General features: G+C 43.3%; 1 protein-coding gene across 1 annotated transcript in view; it reads right to left on the bottom strand.

Moving 5' to 3' along the window:
* Positions 1 to 2649: 2649 nt before the first annotated feature.
* The window catches only part of SHISAL2B (shisa like 2B), a 75764-nt gene continuing 65181 nt past the window's right edge, over positions 2650 to 13232 (bottom strand). The window contains exon 3 of the mRNA XM_069208850.1: positions 2650 to 4367. Within this exon, the coding sequence (XP_069064951.1) occupies positions 4276 to 4367 (92 nt within the window). The 3' untranslated portion in view covers positions 2650 to 4275. The remainder of the gene's footprint in view (positions 4368 to 13232) is intronic.

Below are 13232 nucleotides of genomic sequence, written 5' to 3'. Positions count from 1 at the left end.
TGGGACACAAGGGGGACAATCAGGAGAGTCCTTTCCTAGCGGTGGTCTTGGCAAAAGTCTCTGGCTTCTGTGTGGTTCACAGGGAACATTTGCGGGGCGATTCACCTTCTGCAAGGGGAGGGGTGCTGGTGGCCTGTTAGTTCTGTGGTGGGGCCTCCTGACCACTAGCAACAGCAGAAGTGGAGGGCTGTTCAGACGAGTGGCTAGTGGTAGGGGCCAGCTGGTGTGACACTGCCCCCTTCATAATGTTGGCCATGTCTGCCAGCACCCCTGCTATGGAGATCAGGTTGTTGTTGATTGCCTGCAAGTCCTCCCTGATCCCCTGATACTGTCCCTCCTGCAGCCGCCTGTTCTCCTGTACGTTGTTTAGGATCTGGCCCATCGTGTCCTGGAAATGTTGGTAGGCTCCCAGGATGTCGGAGAGTGCCTACTGGAGAGTTGGTTCCCTGCTCCTGTCCTCCCCCTGTTGCACAGCAGTCCTCCTAGTGTCCCTGATGGCCTGTGCCTCTGTCCCCTGAACGGTGTGCCCACTGCCACTGACCCCAGGTCCCTGATTGTCTTGTGTGCAAGGTGTGGCCTGAGGTCAGGTGGGCACACTGCTTATTTACATGTCCTGGGGACAGAGGTGTGGGTATGCTGGGTGGGTGCTGTGGTGTTGGTTTCTGATGGGGGAGGCTCTGTGGTGGTCTGTGACTGGGCTTGGGTGACCGACTGTCCAGTGCTCCCTGATGGGCCAGGTAGATCATGCAGATCCAGAAGTCCAGAGTTACTGTCATCTCTGTGGGCCTCTTCTGTTGGGGGACTGGATAGTGATGGCACCTCCTCTCCAGTGACATTGGCTGGGGTACCTGTGGGGATGTAAATCATGTATTATGCTTCAGGTGTCTGACATTTGTACTTCCCTAGGTTAGTCTCTATGGTTGTTGTTCCATGCCAGCTTTTGCTTGTGTGTGTTGGTGTATTGTAGGATTGTTAGTTTCCCTATGCTGTGCATACTTTAGTGATGAGTGTCCATGCAGGACTGTGAGGGCTGTCCATGCATTGGTACAGCATGCAGGGCTTGGCTTTGTGATTAGTGTGATGTGATGGTGGAGTATGTGGGATGGAGTGGAGTGATGGGAGTGAGGGTGAGGGTGTGTGATGGCATGCAGGTATGGGGGGAGATAATTGTTAAAAGTTGATTTACCAGTGTCCAGTCCTCCTCCAACTCCAGCGAGTCCCTCAGGATGCAGTATTGCCAGTACCTGCTGCTCCCATGCTGTGAGTTGTGGGGGAGGAGGTGGCGGTCCACCGCCAGTCCTCTGTATAGTGAGCTGGTGTCTTGCTGCTATGGAACGTACCTTCCCCGTAGGTCACTCAACCTCTTCCTGATGTCGTCCCTGGTTCTGGGGTGCTGTCCCACGGCGTTGACCCTGTCCACGATTCTCCGCCATAGCTCCATCTTCATTGCTATTGATATCTGCTGCACCTGTGCTCCAAAGAGCTGTGTCTCTACCCTGACGATTTCCTCCACCATGACCCTTAACTCCTACTCAGTGAAACAGGGGTGTCTTTGTGTTGGTGAGGGTGTGTTAGGTAATGTGTTGGGTGTGTGATTTGGAGTGCGTGAGGGGTGTATGGGTGTGAGTGGTATGTGTGTATAGTTGTCGCAGTGGTCTTGGTGTCTGTCTGGTGGCAATGATTTGTATTCGTAAAGGGTTGTGGGTATTGTGGGTGGGTGTTTTATAGTGGTGTGGGTGTGGTGTGTGTATGGGTGTCACATGTGTTGTTTGAATTGTCCAATGTGGTGTTATTTTGTCTGTGGGTGTCCATTGTGAGAACGGCACTATGTACCGCCAATGGTTTACCGCCGTTGAATGTCCACCATGGTGATTCCTGGGTCATAATGTGATGGGTGTTGTTCTGTTGGCTTAACGGTGTGGGTTTTGAGACTGCCAGTTTAACTTCTGTTGGCGTAACGGTGTGGGTTTTGAGACTGCCAGTTTAACACTGACCTTTGGTCGGGCGGATTTGTGTATGTAGCTGTATTCTGTTGGATTGGTGTGTGTGTGTCATAATATGGTGAACGGATATTTGCCAGCGCAGCTGTAAGTTGGCGGCAGTCAGCACGGCGGTAAGCGGCATTTACCGCCAGTGTCATAATGAGGGCCTAAATGTACACTTACACATGCATACTTATCTTGATGATCTAGTGGCAGTCAATATTCATCAGTTGATTTTACTGCAGCTCAATATTAATACCTCAATATTGTTATACTATACTACAATAAGTATGAGTAATATAATAGAGAGCAGTGAGCAGTATGTTCAGAGTACTATCCGTCTTCTGACAGTGTAAAAAGAATGATGCCTTTTGGGGAAAGAGGACCCCTCTCTTAAGCCGGCTCAACTTTTCTACTCAAGAGAAGCCCTTTCAGTCATTCAAGAACAGCTTGTCTAAGGCATGTTCAACTCTGTTTCAAATTCCTGTCTCATCTCTTTCTTATCATTTTCCTATATTACAAAGCGTACAAGAATATTGACTTGTATAATACTTCCCATCTGCAGTCTTATGTATAGACTGTATATCTCATCATGCTGTTTATAGGAATTGCACGAAATGGCATTGAGATATCCCCAACCCATACAGAACACCAAGAAAACATTGTTGGTCCCCTAAGTTTACTGAGTGACAATTAACATAGGATTAATACAACACATCCGCACATGTTATGATGGTGCTGTTTAACCAACGTTTGTGCTCCTTTCCTCTACTTTTTATGTAATTATACATTCTTTTAGTTAGCAGCCCTGGATGGCTCTGTAGTGATGCATAAATAATAAAACTTACATCTGGTTATTTCTGATACTATAACAGATTTCCACAGGCTGTCAATTCATTATTGATATATGAACTTCTTTCAGAGATACAGTAACTTATTTGCTGAATCAGAGAAGACAACCATGACCCCGATTAAGGGTACGTTCTTTCTAGAAACATCTACGTTTACAGATTTCACCTGACAGCACTGCACACCTCATCACATGTCTTCACAAGTATGGAAGTACAACATTGACCCTTACAGAACATTCTTGTTTTCCCACTGTACATCTGCATCACATTTAAGACCAGAGGCAACATCAACAAGGCACTTAACTCTGAGAGCCCACCTTACGATCAATATTAAGACATTGGGTGGAGTACATAATGTAGCATCAACATCACCATGCTTCAAATTTAAGAAGAAGACAAAATGCCAGGCATTCTGTTGCTATATACCTAAGATATAGAATTGTGTGTCTGTCTGGAGCTGCCAGGCTTCATGCCTTTTCCACCTGCACAAAGATCTGAAAACCAATCTCTTCAAGCATCAAATCTTGTCAAGGTAACCACCCAGAAGAGTTCCCAATCTTTTCCTTTCCCACTGCATCCTTTCTCCTGCTCACAGCTCTGACATTCGGTTTGCTGTCTGACCTGCTCATTAAGCCTTGCCATTGGAAACCATCAATCATGATGCTATATTCCTACACTCCCTCATCACTCTCCCAATTCAGTCCAGCTCAGTTGCTTTGTAGTGAGGCTTGCACTATAACTCACATTATTATAAACATACAGGTATAATGATTATATTCCAAAACTCTACCACAACAATATCTTATGGGTTTCTGCAGATTAACAAGGATATGCATTTTCATATCCATCAGAAGGTGTAAATTCAAAATGTACACTCAATTTATTTTGAGATTTCCATTCTTAAATGCCAAATGTTGATATCCCAATGGCATTGTACATTATCCATGTCTTCACTGATCCCCAAGTATAAAAATAGCTACATTGTTTTAGATGTAGAAGTACTCAATTTATTAACAGTGAACTTGTTCATTACTCAGACGATAAAAAAATCAGAGAGCTTTCCTGACCACTATAGAAATCCAGATGCACATTTCCATGTCATCATCAAGAGACTGTTGCTTTCTTCACAGTGCAGCATCTCATAGTTTGTGAATACAATCTTCAGTCCATGGTGATGCCACGTGCTATGCTGTGGGACAGCAAATGACTAACAGAACCTTGGCACAAAGAAATAAATCCATGCAACAAAATGAAATCCAATTTCGCAACACTGCCTACAGTCATAACATGTGTGCTGCAGAAGGGTGTAGTAGAATCTGAATATGCGTCTTCTTTGTCAATTGAATAATTCAACCAGAATACTTATCAGCGTCTCATAAGGGGATAGTGTGCACTCCTAAATGTCATACAATCTCCAGGCAAGCAAACCAAGGTCTACAAATTCAGCTGCATTCAATAATCCCTTGACCCTGGTTGTATTCACAGCTCTCCACAAGTTTTGGAATCGAAGATCCCTCCATTTGGACCTCTGGATCTAGTAATGATAATAAAAAACAGAGTTAATTCTATACATCAATAAGGAAAGGAAAGAAAAAGCTTAACCGTTCATTTCTAATTCTCTAAACATACATACACTATCTGCTTTATGGATATAGAATTTAAAAAATGTCTTGGCCTCTGTTTTATATTACATTCAGGGAAATTTCACTCTCCATCTTAGTAATACATTTCCTTTATTAGGATAAACCACTTGCCAACAAACAATAACCAGGAAAAAGGCCAATTTGCTTGTTGACAACCAAATGCCATAGAAGAAAGAAATTTGACTGTTCAAGTAAACTCACTGCATGGCACAGAGGAGAGGAGAAATAAGACCACAAAATGGTCTTGAAGAGTAGGCTAATTTCTCAAGTAGCCAGCTTTTAGTTCTTTACTGAACAATAATGGACTCTAAGTCACCCTCTACCCATAGGCATATCTATCACTCTACTCCCTCTTGTAGCTAAGATCATGGATAAATATATGTTAGTGAACATAGAACAATGGCCCAGATTTATGGTGGCCTAGCGCCTTTGCAACACCACATGAATGTAATTTTTTGATGTTAATGTGGCATTGGAAGGGCCAAAACACGGCACCAATATTTACAAAGTGGCACAATGTTTGCAATTCATCACTTTGGAACTCCTTGCGCCACATTATGCCTGCGCCAGGTATAATGTATGCAAGGGGTGCGTTCCGGCGCAAGGGGAGAGGTAAAAATGGTGCAAAGGAATCTATGAGATTCCCTTGCGCCATTTTTGTTGGCATTTTTTAACGCCTGCTAAGTGCAGCCGTTAAAAAGAGGTTCCCATTTTGCTCAATGGACCTTTGGGTGCTTTGCAGGATTAGTGTCTACATTTTGGACGCTAGTCCTGCAAAGCACCGGATTGGCATAGAAAAATGACACTAACCCACCTGACTACCGCAATGGTGTGCCATATTTTAAATACAGCGCACACATGGCGTTAGGAAAGTGGCGCTGCACTAGGTGCATCGCCACTTTTCATTAATCTGGGCCAATGTTTAGAGAAGCATGTCATTTTGGACACCTTAAAAAGTCTAGTTTCCACTCTCTTAAGGATCTAAAGGAATTATTTGGAGCTTGGTAGATGGAGGCCATTTGCTACAAATAGACTGATGATTTACCGTCCCTTTTTAGTGTTTAAGGTTTCGATTACTATATGCAATTTTTCTTCACACAGTTGTTACTGCCCAGGATATCCAGCTGATAAAATAGCTTTGAGAAAGGTCTGCAGTGCAGCGTGGCCATGCCCCCTGATCCTCTACTAGGGCATGGGGGGATCATGTAATGCTCCTCCCTACGAAAGGAACACCCCCTTTCCCTCTGCCACCCTTGCAAGCTGCCTAACCTGCCCCTGCACTGGTCGCCTTGGTGCCATTAACAACCTGCTACAAACAGGTGGTAAGCGTTTGTGATAAATTCCCATTGAGGAGGGAATTTAGTGCAGAAGTCTGTCTGATAAATCTGGGTCCACACAGTTATTTCCCATTCCACTGGGTTAATTCACAATATATGGATATATGTGCAGAAATATCAGGTGGTAATGGAAATTACAGCCACCTAGCATTTCTGCACTTGCCAGCATGTATCTGCCAGACTTAAAATAACCTCCTCAATCTATGCTAGTTTATACTAGATGACTTAAATGTCATACCGGATAGTGGTAGTGGTGTTGCCTCAATTCTAGTAGATCTTTTGGTGGGCTTTGACATTATACATAATCAAATCATACTATGTTGCCCATACACACACAGTCGAACTAAAGGACATGCCCCTGAGGTGGCTGGTCTCTTTCCTATCACATAAGAAGCAGACGTTCCTAAGCCCCCTTTCATGTCAACGATCCACACCTTGTCCTGGTCGTGGATTTTTTTTAGGGTTCCTCATTAAGGCCTATCTTTTATTATGTGTATGTGAGGGTACTGGTAATATTGATCAGATTACATGGCACTTTAAACATACGTTGAGGACATAGACAAAATTACAGATGCTCATTTTCAAAGCTGTTGAACTGTTATAGCAATGTGGATGGCAAAAAGGTCCCCTGAACCTCAACAGAAAAAGTTCCCATTGACTTGTGGTATCTCTCTGAGCGTATGCAATCTTGGTCCGAGGTTCAACAAGGTTCAATATGCATTGTACCCTGGTTTCTCAAGTAAATTCAACAGCAACATCTACTTGACTGCTCTTTGGCGCATTCACAAAATAGTGCTCCTAACTTGGCCACAATTACAAATGTATCTGGTGCTTTCCACATATTTGATACTCTGCTATTTAGCTGTGGCCTCACAGCTTTTTCTGCTATTACTACCTAGGGGGCAATTGGCTTACAATCTTTAAACATTCCCCACTTTTCAGGAAAAAGAAAGCAAAACTTGCAAGTTGCCCATCGTACAAAATCTGGTAAAGGTCTCATTTTATGTAGTTAAAAGCTATGTGCTATCTGCAGGCAAGTATGATAAGATCGTCTTAAAAAATAAGCATTTGTTTTTTAGGAGGAGGGACAGAACATGGCTAGTCTTCAGTGAGGTTTAACCTACAATTGCTTTGTCATGGCAGATGGCCAAAGGATATACTGTGGCCTTCATCACAACAGCTGGAAAACGCCTGGAGTATTGATGAACTTTATAGAAATAATAAATTCAAACTCATACTAAGGAGTGAGATAAGTGAGACTGAGGAGGGGAGAAGACATGGGAAATATGAGGAACAAAGCTAGAGAAAAACAGAAGAGAGAGAGAGGAAATGAGAGCTGCACAGCTAAAACTAATGGAAGTAATGAAAATAACTCAAGCAAACTCTGAATATTCAAAATCCCTTACCAACAGTGTATAAGAGAGTGATCCAGGTGAGAAAGTGGACAGTTCTGGGTGCCAGGTATGCCTTCTTTCCCATTGTATTATGTTTAATCAATTATGCAAAAAATGCTGCTTGAAGAGAGTGTTGCCTGTAGTCAAAGAATCAGAGGCGGCCCCTCCGCTATGGCAGAGGAAGGTTGCCCCACTGACGAATAGCAGAAAAATAAAGGGATAATGAAATACTTTCATTATCCCTTTATTTTTCGTGGGAGGGATGGGGCCAGCCTGCTCCAAGTCAAGTGGAGGAGGAGTGGTAGATGTGTTTCTAAGTGTTCATGTCACATGCGCACCTAGAAACTCTCCACCTGGCTGTATTTTACCACTGGGAGACCAAGCACAGTGCCCCACTCCCTCCCTGAGTGGCATTTCTGCCCGCACAGACCAATCACAGCACTTCTTTCATGCTGTGTAACAGCATGAGAGAAGCGTTGTGATTGGTTGGGGAGGGAAGCCCACAAGACAAGGCGGCAGGCGGGAGCGGCAGATCGTAGAGGGGCAGGCAAGTCTATTTATTTATTTTTTAACTGCCTCCTGCACCCCCTGTTTCGCGCACTGCCTCCCACCCTTTCCTGGCAGCAGCTGTGACTGCAAAGAATCAAGAAGATATGTTACCTTTAGGATGCGCCTGCTGTCTAAAGCCAACACATGCACAGTGTATGAATCCTGGGGCATCATTCTGCTGTGTAAAACAAAATATTATAAGTTCTGTGTTGTCGAATGGGTAGTGTACTGCTGCCTACAGCAAATGTAGGTAGAGCTTTGAAAACTGAGCTATACCTCTGCCTTTCCACAATAGAGACCTGAACATTGTGTGTCACTAAGCCAAGTGAGGCTCACGCCAGTAAGATTTGTGTGATCCTTGAAAATATATGTGTAACCCAAGAGTTCCTAGCCTGCCCATTTGATTTCCCATGAGGAACAGATCTACTATGCAGTGCTTGAGCCTGTACGGTCTTTGTTTCCTAATGGACAGATCTGCTGTTTAAAGTCAGAAGTTGAAGGTCATTGTAAATGGGGGATAGTTCTGCTGTCTGAGGCCTCATGAAAGCAAGACTAATGGGGCATGATGGGAAAAGGGTGTGGTGGGATCCCCTTACTATTCCTTGAATGGAGACCCAAGACATTCAAAAGCAAAATGCATTGATTCCCCACTACCATACGAAAGAAAGGTATCTAAACTAGTGCTGTTCATATGGAGGCCTAATGTTTTGTTAAAATGTGCTTTACGAAAGCTGTGTAAGTGACAGCGGGTACGCAGGACTGAATGAATGATGATATGTAGCATGTTTTGTGAAACAAAGTAGCAGCAAGCAATAATAAAGAACTCTAACCTTTGGATAATGGAGTTGTGGTCTAACTTACTTGCCTTTCCAGTAAATATCTCAATCTTTTTGTCTAGTTTGGCATTTACCCAATGATCCCTCTCTACTTTCTTTATTCCTCATATACTCAGTTTCCTTTGTTTTCTATTTCCAACACATGTAACTTCAGTCTAAGCAGCAGTAGGTATCTAATTGGCCAAGGGTGGAAAAGGGCTGGTTGCTCAGGATTCGGTTTATACATCTGGCCATGATTAGGAGCTAGAGGGGACTCCTAGTCATTCCCACCACCCCTGTTATATGCTGCAGTAAATATGCGTCTTTCATGTTCATACTCGGGTGTATTTTAGGGAGGCTGACATGGATAGAAAGGTCTTCATTTTTAGCAATGAATCTGGAGAGGGAGAATTAGTGGGCTTTGTTAAGAAATCAAACAATTCCACCGGAATCACTGGTTTCAAGGCCTGATTCACAAATGTAAACTTAGACCTGTAGTCTACGTTTAGACCTAAAGTCTAAGTTTAGACCACAAATCTATGTTTAGAACTAAAGACTCGGTTTAGACCTCAAGTCTACGTTTCAGGTCTATACTTAGACCTCAAGTGTCAACTTAGACTTCAGGTCTAAACTTAGGCCCAAATTTATACTTTTTGGTGCAAAACTGCAGGAATGCAGTTTTGCACCAAAAAGTATAGTGCCTGCTTGCGCCATTCCCGAGTGCCAGCCGGGCGCCAAAGTAATGGAATGGCGCAAGCCGGGGCTCAGCTTGAGGTAGCGTCAACTAAAATGATAGTAGCCAGGTGGGGATGGCGGTAGGGAAGAAGGGGGTTGTGTGTCAAAAAATGACGCTAGCCTGGTTACAGGCAACAAAAATGCCTCTAACCAGACTAGCGCCATTTCCTGGCACACAACCACCAAAAACATGACTAATGTCTTCAGAAAGACAGGAGTCATGCCCGCCACCCCAGTGACCAGCACAGGGTACAAGTCTCCCCTAGGCATGGCCATTGCACCCTTTGCCATGCAGGGGGTCCCAAGTTAGGGCCCCGATGGCAAAAATAAATATTTAAATAATACTTACCTGGACTTACCTGGGATGGGGTCCTCCATCCTCTGGTGTCCCTCTGGTGGGGTTTGGGGAGGCTCCTGTGGACCCATTCCATGGTGTTTAGCCATAAAAATGGGTCCACAGGTCCCTTAACGCTTGGTCTGACCCAGGCGTTAAATAATGGTACTAAACAAGCTTAGCACCATTATTTAGCCCCTCCTCCCACCCGTGCGTCATTTTTGCACAGACGGATAAATATGGGGCAATGGGGATAGCACAATTTTTTGGATGGAAACATCTCATTGACACAAGGTACGTTCACTCATCCAAAAAATGATGCAAACTCCTATAGTTTGAAGTTAGATGGGTCTAACGTCAAAATATAAAAATTTAGCTAATTTTGCGCAGAACTTGCGTTAAAAAAAATGACACAAATTTGGTGCAAAAGGAATATGTGCCTAAGACTACAGGTCTAAGTTTACATTTGTGAATCAGGCCCTAAATTTAGACCTGAAACTTTAACTTCAGGCCTAAACTTAGGTTTTAGGTCTAAGTTTACCTTTGTGAATAGGGCCTTCAGTGTCTTTCTTGTTACACCTTACCTACTTAAGTCATTATTACTTTTTGTTGCAATCAGTAAAAAGTGTCACTCTGCCACTATTGAAGGAACTGCTTTTGTATTTTTCTAAATGAACCTGCAATGTCTCTCAACCACCAGAATGACTTTTTAGCTTTCATTATGTTTGCTGTGGTATGAAGTAATCATAGTTGTGAAGTGGTCCATGGTATGTGGCAGCCAGTTCTGAATTTGTCACAGCTTTGCATGCTGAGATCCTTCAGCCCTTACTTTTATTGGTAAAGGTGAAACAGTATTAGTGTTTCATTTGTGCTGGTGGTTGCAGAGGGTGGGCAATAACATTCATTCTTGGAATTCTGGATATTTTTTACATCATCAGGCTTTGAGTCGCAGCAAGAAAGATAAAGGCAGAAAAGAGAGTAAGGAGGAAGTTAAACTTGGGAAAACAGTGACATAGGAAGAAAACAGAGATGAAAACGTACCTGAAAGAGTGAGATAAAGAGACGGGAATGAAGGATGATGAAAAAACTAGTAAACCTTGGTATTCCCTAATCCCGCCCAGCATACAATATGACCTAGGCTACACTGCCAAGACTGACGGAACAAGCCACGAATAAATGAGTTTACTTAAAAGTTAAGTTCAAATAAAATGATACTGAAAAAAAGATATGATTCAGTGAATGGCACAGGGATCAAACTGTCAGGTTCATCTGACATTGAAATGCTGGTCCAACTTAAACTTGCCATTGATGAAATGCACTGGACTGTATTAAAAACTTCTTTGGAATTTTTCTCCAGAGATCTTGATGTATTCTCTGCAGTTTGATATAGCAGGTAGATAATATAGTGGCTTAAGGCTCAAGCTGCAGTACAGAAAGAATTAGGAGGATGAGGGAAGGAAGGGAGATGAAGAAGACAAGACTGGGGAATAGGAAGAAGTAGGTGACCAGAGGTTCCAATAGCAAAATTATGCACTGGGTTAAAATAGTATCTTCAAGCAGAAGAGGAGGGAAGTATGGAGGAATTGGAGAGGAGCAGGGTGACATTCAACACACCATTCTCTATTGTGCTTATATTACTCCTGCACGATTGAATAAAAGTAATAAAATGGCTAACTCAAATTGTTCTTGTCACCTTCCTCCTGGAGCGAACATCAGGCATATGTTTCGGTATTGTCAAACTGTAAGCATCTACTGGGGAAGGTCTACCACTACACTTACATCCACCACTAGCCATCAAGATTTATAAAACCTGGAATGATGCATACTAGTGTGTTTACACATACCCCAAATCGGGCTATGCAGCTAGTAGATTTTTGTACCTCGTCAACCTCCTGGCTCACCATTCAATAACAATGAATTGAAAGGCCTCCTGCTTGATTGGGATACCCCAAGACCATGCCAACATGCTTTGTCAGGCTGAACTGGAGTCCATCTCCTTGAGGAGGGAAGTAACTAGAGGGTTAAGAAAACTCCCCATCGCAGTTTGTGGCACAAGATGATTTTCTCCTTTAAGGAATGTCTCAAAGATGATACTATATCTCCCTAGGGTGGCTCATGTGTTCCCTCTAAGATTCACAAGCTTGCCCACTAACCCACTGTTCGAGCATTCTCTGTTGCAGCCCCACGCCCACTTCCTGATCTCCCCCAGTCGCCCAGACTGTCCATTTGGTGGTTGCTCCTGACCACCAGCATGGGATCCCACACACTCTGTACCTATTGGCGCAATCCAGGGTCAATTATCATTTCATTTGCATTAGTTTTTGGACCAGGCTAGATACTGTGTATCTTTATTCTGTTTTGTAACCATGCATCAAGCTATTGTACACTTGTAGTTAATGCTTCCATGTCTCTCCAGCTTTGCAAATACTACATTCAGTTGTGGTCTTATTATTGATATCCGTATTTGAACTCCTATCAATGTATGGGGTAATGCCCCTATGGTTGTATACAGTTCATGTGATGTATCATGCTCTTTGTCAAAAAACAATAACGTTGGCAAAAAAAGAAGGGCATGGGGAAGGGATAAAAGAAAGTTTATGAAAGAATGAGGACATGATAACTGAAGAGAAGGGAGGAGGGGAAGTAAGAGGAGAAGACGAGGGGGAAGGAAAGAGAAGAAGAGGAAAAGAGTGAAGCAGTACTGGGAAATAGAAAGATAGGAGGGAGGGGAATGGAGTCGAGAGGAAAAAATATGTCAGGTTGTCACCCTCAGAAAACCAGTCATTCTTACACAGAAAATAACAGTTGTATCATGCAAATGAGGGTCACATGAGAGCTGTGCACAATCAAAGTTTGTGTTGCCTGCACTGTTCTTTGAAAAAAAAGAACAGGCCTCAGCATAAAGTGATCTTTAAATGTTACTTACCTAATGTGTTTTGAATATTACCCTATATTTCCCAATTATTCCTTGGTGGAGTACCCAAAACTCCCTTATAAAATCGTTTTTGCACTTACGTTGAACAATGTTTCTGGCCTAATATCTTAAAAAATTCTCAATTGTACAACAAATTCCCCCAAACGCCAGCGAAGGAGAGGCCCAAACGTCTCTGTCAAGTGATGTTTTAACCCTTCCAGCATTTCATTTTCCACTTTTGCCAAAGCGCTACCTCAAAGAGGTACTTAGGAAGATGGCCAAGGGATGCATTTCCGGTGTGCCAGGCCCAAACAGAATACCTCAAGCCATTTACAAGATGAGCCCGACAATCTGGGCCAATCTCATCAACAACGCTCTGTCAGGGGGCCCTTGGAGAGTTCCGGCCTCTTGGAGAGGCTCTATAATTGGACCCACCTTTAAAGGATGAAACAAATGTGAAATAGAGAATTACAGGCTGATCGCCCTTATTGATAACGAGGTGAAATACTACGCTGGTATTTACTTGATCATCTCAGCGAATGGGCAAGTTTGAACATCATCATCCCTTTAAACCAAACAAGCTTCACAAAAAACACTGACACAACTACGAACCTGATGGCTCTGGCACTCATTGTCAACTCCTGCACAACAAAGAAGATACCACTCTAATTGTAGTAC

This window comes from Pleurodeles waltl, chromosome 1_1 (assembly GCF_031143425.1).
Source record: "Pleurodeles waltl isolate 20211129_DDA chromosome 1_1, aPleWal1.hap1.20221129, whole genome shotgun sequence".
Taxonomy (NCBI): Eukaryota; Metazoa; Chordata; class Amphibia; order Caudata; family Salamandridae; genus Pleurodeles; species Pleurodeles waltl.
This window is presented reverse-complemented; position numbering and strand designations above follow the sequence as displayed.